Below are 14,528 nucleotides of genomic sequence, written 5' to 3'. Positions count from 1 at the left end.
GGTGCTGATGGATGGTAGACCCGGTTGAATGCAGCTGAGATGTTTGGTACGATCAGGACTGTTGTTGCTCCTGTGTTCTTAGTTGTTCATTTTCAAGCCAAGGGTTGGTTCTGTCCCTCTGGAAAGATTAAACCAAGCCTGTGCATCTGAAAGGATTTTTATTTCAGTAAATTGCTTCATTTGGCTGTAGATGTGCTTTTTTAAAATTAGTTTAGTCAGTTAGCTTCTGTTTGTTGTTGGAATGTAGCTCGAAGGTGTAGGAAAGTAGAGTATTATGTGGTGTGGTGGTTAGTCCTCACCAAGTAATACTATCCTGATAGCCCAAAGATGGTCCTTGGATCCACACTAATAAATCATTATTTTAGTCTTGGTAGTGTGATAAAAAGTAGTCCGGCTTTACTATAGGAATGCGTTTTAAGCATTTTAGAGTACCATCATGGATGATAAGTAATTGACATGACTTGAGAGAAAGCCAACACTAATTTATAAAAATAGTGTATTTTTATCTTCCCTTAGACACCAAAATGAACGGAATAGCGTAAATATAACCAGAGTTATAGATTTTTGAAGCAATAGAAAAACATTGAAAAATATTACAGTGAAATTGTAACATTGCGATCAGTGGGGAAAAACCCACTAGTGACAATCGGTCACTTGAGGTTGAGTTGCGTTGTACCCTTGCTGGGTAAAGGTGATGTAGGTCCCAGGACCAGGCCACGACCGTCAGTTAAATTTTACCTGGCTCATGGAGCCCGGGTGCCAAGTTGTCATGGCTGTCCTTGGTGCTGAATGGGAGCCACTGGAGAATTGCTTTTACCACTGAAACGGTGCTGATGAGGGAAAAAGATGCAATAAAACAACAAGGGTGTGGTTGATGACGCAGGTCGAAGGTCGGATGGAATCCCCTCTTAATGCAGCGTCTAGTAAATGGGGTCGGTTGCTGGACTGGTGACAAACAAGCCTTGACAGCAGTAAGCACTGTTGAAAGTAAATTCGATGGCCCTGGGGAACGTTGTAGCTGCCTGTAACTTTGTGGAAGGCATGACTACATTTCCCACAATGCAGTAGGCTATCTTGATTTGGGCGATCCCTCGGAGGTCCCGATGGCCAGTGAATCTCTGGATCTGGATTGTTGTTTTGCCTGCAGTTTGTTCAGAACTGAGGTTCTGGTGTCCGTCGGGGAGGGGGGGCCTTTAATTCTGGATTTAGGGGAGTTAGTGGTGTGGGAGCTATGCAGCTAATCTGCCTCTGAGGGGACCACATCTAGGGTGTGGATCATCTTTTCTACACAGAATCCTTCATTCTGCCGGTCTTAAAGATGGCACTAATCTAAGTTTAGCGTACAGACCAGGCTGCTCACCCTGGAGGTGTGACTACCATTCTGGGGGTTGCACACCTCTTTGGCAAACTAATTTCCCGCTTGCTCTGGTTCAAATGTGACTGGGTCAGGGAGAGGACTGCTTTCTCTACTGAAGTCCGCCCTGCTGCTTTGAAGTTCACTGCCTTGATGTGCCAATTCAGTACACTGCTTGGGAGGAGGGAGGTGTGACCTCCTTCCTGTCAAGCCCTTGTTCCTGACTCCTAGAAGTGATCACACTGCCTGGAGGGCAGAATCCTGTTTTAGCGGCAGCAAGCACAAGAAGCGCAGGCTGTCCAGCCATAGCACAGAAAAGCTGGGGCAACCAGATGGTCAACCTTTAAGGTATCTTCCTGGGTGCATGCTACATCACCCAGGGCACAAGTATCATGTCTGGTGTGAGTCGCATGTTGTATGATACCAAACGTGATATATTTTGGCTGTACCATAATGGAGCTACCAACCTCAAGAATGCCCAAGTGGCAGCCCCTGTTTTCCTAGGGAACGCTAACACTTACAGTAGTTTCCAATTGGAAACGCCAATGTAGGGACACATATAGGCTTTCACTTATGTCCTCACCTTTAACATACTGCACCCTGCCTCCTGTGCTCATGAGGCCTTCCCTAGGGGTACCTGGCATATATTAAAAATAGTGTATGGACTGTGCCACCTATGGCGAGGGCACAGTTGAGTTCAACAGTTGGCTCTGCTCCTGCAGTCTGCAATGGCAGGCCTGTTTACTTTGGTCACTCAGGGTGGCACGAAACGTCTTTACCACCTATTCCTTGGGTATTACTGGTACCATATACTAGGAAATTATGACGGGGGCAAAAGTATTTGTCAATTGACATTTGCCAGTTCACGCAACAGTTTCAGGGAAAGAGCACTAGCATCGGAGCCTGGTTAGTAGGCATCAGTGCACTGTCTGAGTCAAAAACCAGCATCTAGCTTTTTGGGGCAAAGATTGGAGGACATCAAAAGAGCCCTGTTATCTTACAAGAGGGTTATTTGCTTCCACAGCATGTTTCTTAAGAAATGATGGGATGGATGAGTATTTGAGCTGTAGATTACAGTACTAACTAGTTGGTGTTGATGCAGAATGTGTTCTCTGTGTTTGAGTTGTTGTGAGGGCGATGCAGATGGGATTACTTAGTGATAATGTGTGGGTATAATAAGGTTGGATATGATGCTGTGTGAAATGAAGCTTGTGGTGGTTAAGAAGAGAGGCAAAGTGTTCCGTTCCAGGTCCTAACAAGACAAAACCGGAGTTTGTTTACCCTTTTATTCTGATACCATGACATTCAACGCTCCAATCGGCCTTGCAGGTGGGTTTCATGAGTCTCTTAAAGCTACAGCCCAATGTGGGTAAGCAAAAATGTGTCTGCCACCCCAACAAGGTCCTTGAAAGATACACCAGTATCAGACCACACTGGGTGGAGTCATTAGAAAATGGATCATTGGAAGGAAGAATCTCAAAATTGGATATCTGAAAGGTAAAGAAGACTGACGCTGAATTTTAAAAGTCAGTACTGATTGCAAATCATGGCTAAAGAATGTTCAGCTGGAACAGTGAAAAGTAGGATAATGAAAGATGAGGACATTATTAATGGAAGGGAACTTCTGTGGTGAAGAATTTGTCTAAATTACGGTGTACTGCACAATGGACAAAATTGGTCTGAGTAGTCCTGACTGTGCCTTGATATAGCTTTAAAACTAGCACTGAAAATGCCAATATTCCTAGTTATGAAGTGCTAATGCATGCAAAAGCAAGCATGCACAAAAATGCAAATATGCCCTTGTACATGCTTTGTGGTTGGGTTTTTTAGCACCATAATGCCAGATCTTTTGGCATTGCCAATACTTGTTACAGTAGAGGAATGCCCCAGAGCAATTTCCTATATTCTGCATAGTATGTGTTGCATGCTGTTGTGTGTAGAAGTGGCATAAGGGTCTTGCCAGACAGCTAGGGCTGTCTGTAGATGACCATAAAGAAAGTAGACACAAATGGAAATTAAGTTAAAGCAGACTGGAAATGTAGTACAAACCTTTTATCAGCCAAAAAAGACATACCCCGAAAAATACAGTGGGTGCACTGTCTTGGTGTCTTCCTTGGTGCGCACTTAATTCCGTATGCCTGACCAAGACCTGGACAGCAAAAGACACACAGATGATGGACGGAATGCAGAGCAAAGCAAACATTCACCCCCAGTCAGTAGATCTGGGTTAAATCCATTGTTCCTTTGCTTACCATGCCACCCCAGTTTAGACCAAGCCATATGAAAATCAGTCTTGACCCTGTGCCTCATGGGAACAGTCCAGACTAAACTGCCAAGCCAGTTCCTCCCTGGACCGGAAGCAAGCATCCTGGGAACGGTTTCGAGGCCCTACTCCTCATTAGCCAGGCTAGCGTGAGTCCAGTGGCACAGTGAGCCTGGGACTCTACAGGTCCAAAATGCTGGTTTCCAGTCCAGCGAGGAACTGGCCTGGCAGTTCGGGCTGGATTGTTCCCATTGGGCGCAGGGTCAAGATTGATTTGCATATGGTTGGGTTCAAACTGGAATGTCATGGGTACCACAAAACGATGAATTTAGGCCCAGATCTCTGTACTGGGGTGAATGTATGACATTGTTCTGCATTCTGTCCATCAATAGTTCTTTTTGCAAAGACCTGGACAGTGCGCAAATTCACACATACAAAAACAAGCATTGGCATAGCCAATAGGTCTCGCCTATGCAAGAGGTATTGGCTTTGCCAGTGTGTTTTAGTCATGTTGTACACCAGCGTGGCTGCTGTTCAACATAGCAAAAAGTTAGTGTAGTTTCATGGAGGCACGTAGAGTGGAGGGACGTGGGGTGGGATAGAGTGGAGCAGTGTCATAGGGTGGAGCAGTGTACTTAGCTGGTGTAGAGTGGTGTGACATAGAGTGGAGGGGGTATAGTGTAGGTGGGTGGAGTGGTGTAAAGTGTCGTAGAATGGAGTAAGCTTGGTGTGGTAGTGCACGGTCATTACAGACAACACAGTTGCAATTGAAATGACCATTACATTTGCTCAGACGTACATTTTTACTGATAAAACCATACAGCTTAATGCATGGAAATGGCATAACCTAGTGTATTATTCGTTTTTGATTGTATGCAAATATTTGTTTCCAGCACACTTCATGACTTCAATAAAATGTGCTTTATTTGTGCTTTCCTAATTCTGATATATTTGCACAGGTCATTTACAGACATTTACATTTTGCAATGTGCTAAAAAAAAAAAAAGCTTTCCTTTAATACGCTTGGATTGCACGATAATGCCTCTCACTTCAAAGTCTGAGAAAGAAAATTAAACGATGTGCTCCCTCTGGAGACAGAGCCTGACATTTTACCTCTGTCTTTGAATGCACAGCAAATGTGACCAGTTCAGAGCAAAACTCAAATGGCCTATTTACAGAAAGCGAGCACTCGTGGAAGAACACAGTAAACCGGTATGTTCGAGGGAGTGATGAAGATAAGTTGGACAGCCTAAAACGAATAAAGCCGACATAGAAAGCAAGCAAATGTCAGTTAGAAACCACAAAGCCAATGGTAAGCAGTGGGGTAACTGCATTCTTAGGTCAGCTTTCAGAATGTCCCCAAGACTGATAGACTTCGTCTTAAAAATGCACTGTTCTCTATGCAAGTGCAAATGCTGACAGTTTGCACCAGCTATAGCGAAAAACATAGCTGCCATTTTAGGTCGGTCTTTCAATGGAGGTAGACAAGCCTCAGTTTGAAGAGGGGGCAGGGATTACCCCAGTAGTGGGTGCAGGGTATTACTGCACCTGCCTTTTAGGGGATGCTTCCATGGATCTTGGACCTTTCAAACTGCCATCCATCACCCTACCCTAAGGAGTGACCTCAGAGGGGCCTTGACTTGCAGGTGGCTCACAGTTGGTGTACCCCTGGACAGCTTATTTGCGTCTGCTTCTCTGTGTGGGCGCAGTCACAGAGGTTTCCCTTATTTGTATGGGTTCATGATCCCATAAAAAGTAGGGAACGCCCTCTATGTATAGCACTGGTGCACATGTGACCGCATGATCCAGATAACAGAAGCTGATATGCTAGCAACTGTGGCCCCGTCTGCAATACAAAGTGCTCTTGGGAAACTTTGTATAACACGGTCCCTGATGTCCTTTATTCGTCATATTTGGTTTCTGATGGATACATCTGCCAGTGGATTCCTCACCTTGTGAATATCCCCTGCACCAGCATTCCACGGAACTTTTTTTCCCCAGCTCTCTACGCCGACGTCATAATACCTCGGCTCCGCTCGCGACTCCGTATGACCTCACCGGAGGCATAAGAGAGCCATGTCGGCGTGATGACGTCCGTTCCCTTTTTTCCGTGCCGTCGACGCGTAACGGTTTTCCAGTACTCTCCTGCTACTTTGTAGTCTTGTAGTGGGTTACTGTTTCTGGATAAACGATGGCTTCGACAAGGAAGTCTGGTTTTAAACCTTGTAGGGAATGTGGGGGCCACATGTCCATGACTGACCCCCCCCCCCCCCCCCCCCCATGAGGATTGTTTATGGTGCTTTTCGTCGGACGATGATGTGGATGACTGATCCAGCTGCAGAAAGATGAACCCCAAGGCCCTGAAGGAGAGGGAGGCGAAACTCTTCATGGCCAAGGCGAAGAAGGAAAGAAGAAGGAGAAATCGAGGCCGGAGTCGTCGACTTCGAAGTCGAAGAAACATCATAAGAAGAGAAAGCATAGCTCTCTGCGCCGGTCTTCGAGGAGTAAGGCTTCGAGGTCGCCGTCGCCTCGGCGTCGAATCAAGGATGTTATATCTCCATCTCCTTCTCCAATGTCTCCAGAGAGGTCACCTTCGCCGAAGCGGACTCCGGCGCAGTCCCCGGCGCCAGTGGAGTCTCCAACTTCTGACGCCGAACCAGATAAGGAGGAAGAGCCTTCTCCAGGACCAGCTGAGCCTGCGGCGCCAGTTGAGGACACTTCGGCTTTGGTTCCTGGTACTCCTCGACCGGATCCAGGGTCAATCCCATATCCGCAGTTCCCGACTCCGGGTGCAGATTCATTGCATTTCCTCCATGCGATGTATGAGATTTTTCAAAGGGCTGCCTTCCCATCTGGCGCACCATCTGGTCCCGTGGGTCCTATGGCATACACTTTGGGAGTGCCGCAGCATTATGCTCAGGCTCCCTTTATGCTCTTTTTGCCAATGGCTCCTTCGTGGCAGTTTCCGGCGCCGTCTGGTGATCCATCCTGGCTTCGTCTGCATCAGCCTTCTTCGGAGCCTTCCTCAACGCCGTTGCCGACTCCTTCGGCTCCACGCCCGGCGCCGCCGACTCCACGTTCGTTTCCACCGACTCCGCGTACGGCGCTGCCGATGCCGGTTCCTCAGATCCGTTCTAGAAGAGAGGCCCAGAGGGTTTTGGAAGAGGAGCGTTATAGGGAGGAAGTGGAAGCAGGTGAGGTTGATGGATCTTCTGATGACTTTGAAGGCATTCAGGATGCTAGTGGTCTTGATACTACTCCCGGAGTGGGAGCATTCTTCTGCTAGGTCTTCACCACCACAAGAAGTGGCCCCTTATCATTCAGTCATCAAGAAGGCTGCAGAGTTGCTGGACTTACAGTTGCCCTCTGCAGAGTATAAGCCAAACCTCCTAACTGAAGTCCTGCATTCTCCATCTTCGATTGTTGAGCCCTTGTTGCCCTTTAATGAGGTTATTTTAGAGCCTGTGATGGACGTTTGGCGCAAGCCACTTTCTTCGCCTGCAGTCTCAAGACAAGTGGCAAGGAGGTATAGGGTGGCTCCGGGGGATCCAAGCTTTCTTTCTTCCCACCCTTCTCCAGAAAGCCTTGTGGTGCAAGCTTCATGCTTAAAGCATTCTTCAGGCGCCTTCCCTCAAACACCTGCGGATAGGGATTCTAAAAAGACTGATCAGACAGCCAAAATAGTCTTTTCTTCAGGAAGCATGGCGCTTAAATCAACCAATGCCACTTGTTTATTGGGGCGTTACGTTCATGCGCTGATGGACTCTATGAAATTATTAGCTCCTAAGCTGCCAGAAGAAGAGAGAGCCTCTTTTATGGAGGTTGTCACGGACACTCAGGCTGCTGCAAGGCAGGTTATTCAGTCAGGCCTAGACACTGCTGATTCTGTGGCTAGAATAATGAGGTCTTCGATAGCCACTAGGAGGCAAGCTTGGCTTCGTTTTTCCGGCTTTTCGGCGGATGTTCATGCCACCTTGGTCGACTTGCCTTTTGATGGAGAAAAGCTGTGTGGCGAGAAGGCTGATTCCGCCTTGCAAAGGTTTAAAGATAGCAGGGTTACTGCGAAGTCTTTGGGTTTACAGACTCCTGCTAAAGGATTTGGACTCAGGAAATTTAAAGGATTTGGGAGGTCCTCATTTTGTTTCTTCTGGCAACCTCGGCAGCAGCTGAATCCCCTCTATAGGTCGTATAGAGGAAAACATAGGGGTAGGAGAGGTTCTGGCCGCAACCCATCTTCAGCTTCAGCCTCCTCTGCTCCCAATGAAGCTTCAGGGAAGCAGCCCTAGATCCCCCCCCCCATCCTAGATTATTTGAGACCGGTGGGGGGGGTTGGGTGTCCCACTTTTTGCGAGGTTGGAAATCTGTCGCGTCCGACCTTTGGGTTTTAAACCCCGTGGAGAATGGGTACGCCCTTCCCTTTCGGGAGTTACCTCCCCCTTACCCTCCTTGCCAGGGTTTCTGCTCCGAAGACCATCTGCTTCTTCTGCAGAAGGAGGTCCTTGCTTTACTACAAAAAGGTGCGATGGAGGTGGTTCCGGAGCAGGAAAGGGGTCAGGGATGCTACTCCCGGTATTTCCTGATTCCCAATAAGGATGGCAGATTGCGTCCGATCCTGGACCTCAGAGTCTTGAATTTTTACCTGAAACAGGAGAAATTCAAGATGCTGACCCTTGCACAGGTTCTTCAAGCGTTGCAGCAAGAAGACTGGATGGTGTTGATCGACTTGCAGGATGCGTATTTCCACGTCCCAATCCTGAAGTCGCACAGTAAGTATCTCCATTTTACGGTTGGGTCACAACAGTACCAGTTTGCGGTCCTCCCTTTTGGTCTTACTACCGCACCTCGAGTCTTCACGAAGGTGATGGCAGTGGTGGCTGCTCATCTCAGGAGGTCGGGGATTCCAGTATTTCCCTACCTGGACGACTGGCTTCTGAAAGCAGAGTCCCCAGAGATGGTGCTACATCTTCTGCAGGTAATATCTCAGCTGTTATTCGACTTGGGTTTTTCAATCAATGTGCCCAAATCTCACCTGGTGCCCTCTCAACGCAACCTGTTCATAGGGGCGGTACTGGACACTACTGTGTGTCGAGCATTTCCTCCTCAAAGAATTCTCGACATTCAGGAGATGATACCTTTATTCCACAATGGAGCGGTTGTTCCAGTTCTGAAGGTCCTTCGACTGCTCTGTCTGTTCGCCTCCTGCATTCTGTTGGTCAACCATGCACGCTGGCACATGAGGGCACTCCAGTGGTGCCTCCGCAGGCAGTGGTATCAGCACAACGGAGATCTCAGGGAGTCTGTGAGGATCTCGGGAGAAGCTGCAGCAGATCTGTCTTGGTGGAGCGTGGAGGGCAATCTGTCTCAAGGAAAGCCCTTTCATCTTCCTCCATCGGTGGCCACAGTGATAGCGGATGCCTCCATCCTGGGGTGGGGTGCTCATCTGAGGGATCTGGAGATCCAGGGTCTTTGGTCTCCAGAGGAAAGGTTGCTTCACATCAACCTTCTGGAATTACAGGCTATACGTTTGGCGCTCAAGGCCTTTCTCCCTTCCCTTCGCGGTCAGTCGGTTCAAGTCCTGACGAACAACACTACCGCGATGTGGTATGTCAACAAGCAGGGAGGAGTAGGGTCGTACCGTCTCTGCAGAGAGGCTTTGCGACATTGGTCCTGTGCTCAGGACCATCAGATTTGCTTGATGGTGAATCATCTGGCCGGAGTGCTGAACGTACGTGAGGACAGTCTCAGTGGACAGTTTTCTGCCGACCACGAGTGGAGGCTTCATCCAGAGGTGGTTCGTCGTGTCTTCCAGACGTGGGGGGACTCCTCGGATAGACCTGTTTGTCATTCGCAAGAACGCGCATTGCCCGTTATTCTGCAGTCTCCAGTTTCCGTTGCAGGGGGCATTGGGGGACGCGTTTCAGTTGAGTTGGAGCTCACAACTCCTTTATGCGTTTCCTCCCATACCCTTGATTCCTCGGGTTCTGAGGAAAATTCGCCAAGACCGGGCCCAAGTTATTTTGGTCGCCCCGGATTGGCCAAGAAGGGTGTGGTACACAGATCTACTTCACCTCTCATTGCACCCTCCGCTCCGTCTCCCTTTCAGGGCAGACCTTCTCTCGCAATCGGAGGGGCAGGTTCTTCACCCCCACCTCCAGAGCCTGCACCTTCATGCCTGGAGATTAAACGGGGCAACCTGAGTTCCTTCTCTCTCCCGCCTGATGTGGTGGATGTTATTTTATCTGCCAGGCGACACTCCACCAAGTCCATTTACTCATATCGGTGGTCTAAGTTTGTTAAATGGTGTGGAGAGAGATCCCTTGATCCTTTAAAAGCCCATCTTTCTAATGTGCTTCAGTTTGCTCTTTCCTTGGCTCAGCAGGGCTGTGCTGTGGCCACGGTCAAGGGCTATCTATCGGCCTGATCGGCTTTTCTGTGTCTTCCAGATCAGCCGTCATTATTTAAATCTCCTATTGTATTAAGATTTATCAAAGGTCTTACTAATAGGTTTCCACCTACTCCTTTTGTAATGCCACAGTGGGACCTTAAGCTTGTCTTAAATTTCTTGATGGGGTCTCCTTTCGAGCCCCTTCATAGTTGTCCTTTAAGGCTATTGTCTTTTAAGACGGTCTTTCTTGTAGCCATAACCTCAGCAAGGAGGGTGAGTGAGCTTCAAGCTCATAGTTCTAAACCCCCGTTTTTAACCTTGCATGCTGAAAGGATGGTTCTTAGGACCAGGGCAGTCTGTTACTCTCCCTGTGTTTTATCCGCCTCCTCATCCTTCCAAGGAGGAGGAAAGACTTCATCGACTGGACCCAAAAAGAGCTGTGAGCTTTTACTTGGACAGAACGAAAGACTTTCGTTTGGACGATCAGCTCTTCGTGGGCTATGTTGGACATTCTAAAGGAAAAGCTGTGCACATGCGCACTCTGTCCAGATGGATCATCCTAGCCATCAAGATCTGCTACGCCCTTGCTGGTAAGGAACCTCCTGAGGGCATTAGAGCTCATTCAACTAGAGCGAAGTCTTCTACCTCGGCTTTGGCCAGGGGTGTTCCTGTTGCAGACATTTGTATGGCCGTGACTTGGGCCTCCCTCCATACTTTCGCAAAGCATTATTGCTTAGACTCTGAGATGAGGAGGGAGGGCCATTTTGCGCGCTCTGTCTTGCAGGACTTTTTGGTATAAGAAGGTGGACACCCTCCTCCGGGAGTGGGACTGCTGTGGGAATCTATTCACAAGGTGAGGAATCCACTGGCAGATGTATCCATCAGAAGAACAAGTTACTTACCTTCGGTAACGCTTTTTCTGGTGGATACAGTATCTGCCTGTGGATTCCTCACTGGCCCACCCGCTTCCACGTCGTCCACATTTTGTATAACTTAAAGGATGTCTTGCTTCGAGATGTTGTTATACTTTGTAGATTCTTTCTATCTGGTACATTGGTAGGAAGTGCTTATGTTCTTTAGCTTTCCTTTTGTATATGTACTACGTATATTTGATCGAATGGTGTATACTGTGTATACTTTGAATCTGTCGTTGGTCCACCTGTTCGCCTCGGAGGCACGGAAAAAATGGGTGGAACTGACGTCATAACGCCGACGTGGCTCTCGTATGGCTCCGGTGACGTGATACGGAGTCGCGAGCGGAGCCGAGGTATTATGATGTCCACGTCGGCGTAGAGAGCTGGGGAAAAAAAATTCCGTGGAATGCTGGCGCAGGGGATTTTCACAAGGTGAGGAATCCACAGGCAGATACTGTATCCACCAGAAAAAGCGTTACCGAAGGTAAGTAACTTGTTCATTTGGAACTGACAGAAAAGGCAAGATTGACATTTTGTCTTTCTCGTGCAAGTCTTGCCTTTTTATGCTTTGACTCATGAGAGGGTGCCCTATACATACTTGTCGAACTTTCATTGCCTTTTTAAAGTTGAATTAAAACATTGGAATGTTGAGATCTATTGAAGACTATGGAGCAGCAGCCTATATGAACTCAACGTTTCAATGTTCTAATAGCAGCTTTTGCCTTTCTCTTTCCAAAATACATGGAGTTGGCATGGGAAAACAAAAGGGAGAGGTTGTGCTGCTGGGCACACCGGATCCTCCTCCCGTCCTCCTCCTTAGCTCAGAGTCACTGTAGCCTTGGAGGAAGGGAGGGAGGGGGAATGCTGCTCATCTCCTGGGTCTCCCTGGCTTGGCTGAACTACAAAAAATTCAGCCAAGCCGGGGAAAACCAGAGGCTGACTTCAACCTCTTTTCACAGCTGTTTAGTGTTCAAAAGCTAACAGCTGTGGCCCCTGCTTGGTTGTTACCTGTAGAACATTCACAGCAACTAATGTGAACAAAGGCCTTGCGGAGCACGATGGGCATTTCAATCCCCTCAGGCTCCATGAGGCCTTTGTTTTACAAATTAGAATATTCTTCCCTGATTGGGTGGAATGTTCTAATCACTTTATAGCTGAGCTATACCGGCCATGAAAGGCCCGAGTTGGTAAAGGCTCTCGTCTTCAGCTCGGGCTTTTAACACTGGACTGCTTGAGCGGGCCTTTAATGGCTTTTATAGCCTGCTACGGGCTATAAATCTATATTAAATGTTTCTGTATTTTAAAATACGTGGACGGTTGGTAGAATCTAGTCATTCCATTCCCCCTCCCACATCAGACATTATGTATGTGGAGGCATACACAGGTGGTTCATCATGACTAGTGTTTGATAGTTGTGGTTCTGTTAGATGCCGAACTGACATGTTATGTCCCATACATTGCTGGAAACATGCCTCCTAGTAGGCTCCTACCTATTATTGTGATTAACATTAAAGTTTTTTTTCATTTTACCTTTTAAACAGTTTATAAAAAAGTAAAGACACACACTTGTTTTACTCATCACTTCTGTATCATTGTTTTGAATTTTACTGCTGTTGATGTAATTTAACACATTCCTTTAAATGCCATCTTTTGCTCCTTTTATTGCCAGATTTGTCTGTGATTACTTTAAAAGTATTCATTTGTCTCAAAATTGTCGAACACTGCTCTTTTTAAAGTAATCTGTTTTATATCTTCCGAGTTTGAAGAGGGCTAGACGGAATTATTTGCAAGCTCATATAAAAGCATATTGTCTTTATTTTAGGATGCACTTCAGAAGTTAACGGAGATATTGCGTTTAAATAGAGCCATTGCCTGCCAAGATGCATGCAATCCTGCCAAACATCGTAACACAGCTGCAGTTTTGGGCTGCTTAGCTGAGAAACTAGCAGGTAATTATTTGCCGTTTTTGCTGTTTAAGATATTGTGTACCAGTGGTGTAAGTAAACTTTCCCTCCATCTTGATGTGACTGGTATTGTCTTTACAATGCCATATCTCGAAGTCATAGAAATTTCATATATATATATATATATATATATATATATATATATATATAATATATATAATATATATATATATATAATATATTCACTTAAAAAACCATAGGTTTCACACATGTTATAGTTAGCTGGACATTTCACTCGTAAAAAACCATTGAAATTCCCCAGTTATAGTTAGTTCAGATAACTATAACTCACGCGACCGCAATCCACTGCTGATGACGTCACATATTACATCACTCATGACATGGTCAGTGGCATCACTCATGACATCATCCTTGTGATAGATTGGCGGTCGCGCGAGTTATAGTTATCTGAACTAACTATAACGGGGCAATTTCAATGGTTTTTTACGAGTGAAATGTCCAGCTAACTATAACGTGTGTGTAACCTATGGTTTTTTAAGTGAATTTGCAAGGTTTTTTAAATGCTAATTCCTAACTATAATGTGTGTGAAACCTAAGGTTTTTTAAGTGAATTTGTAAGGTTTTTTAAATGCTAAGTTATGTATGTTTTTTTATATATTTATTTTACAATAAGCTACCTATGTATATAGTTATAGATTGACTGTATCCTGTAATATGGAATGGCTCGTTTAAAATGTTTTTTTTTTTATTTAAAGGTTTTTCACCGTGCGCGGATCCCCGCGTTTAAAAAAAAAAAAAAAAATGTTTTTTTCACCCTTTGGGCTCCTTCAGGGACCCCCTGACAAAGGCTAGGGGGTCAGGAACTCTCTACCCTGCCCCCTTTTCACGTTCTCCACCTTTCTTTTTCACTGTCACACACAAAATGGCGGCCCACACTTCCTGATTTCGACCGATTCGAATGTTGACTGACATGTAACCACCAATCAGAATTACGCTCGCGCACGTTATGGTGCGCGCCTATAGATATTTATGTACTTTTAACTGCAATTTTCTCAGGAACTACTGAACAGATTGACACCATATATGCAAAAGGCATATGCCTGACCTGAGGACTACCTCTTTGCCAAATTTCAAGTAATTCTGTTCAGCCGTTTGGGCTGTACCTTCGACTAAAGGTCCTATGGGAAAATGCATGGGGAAAACGCGTTTTGGGACCCCCCTTTTTTCTCAGCCCCCGCTTGACGAATCACCCCGAGACTTTCAGGGTAGGAGCTGAGCGGAGCGCGCCATTAGTTTTGAAAATTTCGCGAGGATTCGTCAACCGGCGCCAAAGTTATTCAAAATAGAATTTTCAGTTTTGCTATGGAAACACGGTCCTAACTATCTATATATATATCAAAGTAAGAGGAGGGGCAGGGGCCATTGGGTACCCAAGAACCAACAATAAGTAACAGCAATAGTTGTACTATTGTTAATCTGACTCGGCTAGAACTCACAGAAAATGAGGAAAAAATCTTGAAATTGGGCCTTTCCTTTGCACCTCATAGAAATTTCGATTATGCTACCACCAGATTGGACATTTATAAAGCAGTGAGAAAGCTTAAACTGCGCAAGTATCATATGATGAAAACAAATAAGAGCCCTATACCCCATAATCCAGACCTAATGGAAGAAGTAGTATCGAGTG

The 14,528-nt window shown here is 46.3% G+C and overlaps 1 protein-coding gene across 2 annotated transcripts in view; it reads left to right on the top strand.

Annotated features, from left to right (window-relative positions):
- Window positions 1–14,528, top strand: part of RSPRY1 (ring finger and SPRY domain containing 1) — a 171,679-nt gene that overhangs the window by 31,464 nt on the left and 125,687 nt on the right. For both annotated transcript variants that reach the window (XM_085637997.1, XM_085637998.1), the window contains exon 5: window positions 12,739–12,865. In XM_085637997.1, the coding sequence (XP_085494123.1) occupies window positions 12,739–12,865 (127 nt within the window). The remainder of the gene's footprint in view (window positions 1–12,738; window positions 12,866–14,528) is intronic.

This window comes from Triturus cristatus, chromosome 12 (assembly GCF_964204655.1).
Source record: "Triturus cristatus chromosome 12, aTriCri1.1, whole genome shotgun sequence".
In the NCBI taxonomy this organism is placed as follows: Eukaryota; Metazoa; Chordata; class Amphibia; order Caudata; family Salamandridae; genus Triturus; species Triturus cristatus.
The sequence above is the reverse complement of the archived record's forward strand: the minus strand, read 5'-3'. Positions and strand labels throughout refer to the sequence as shown.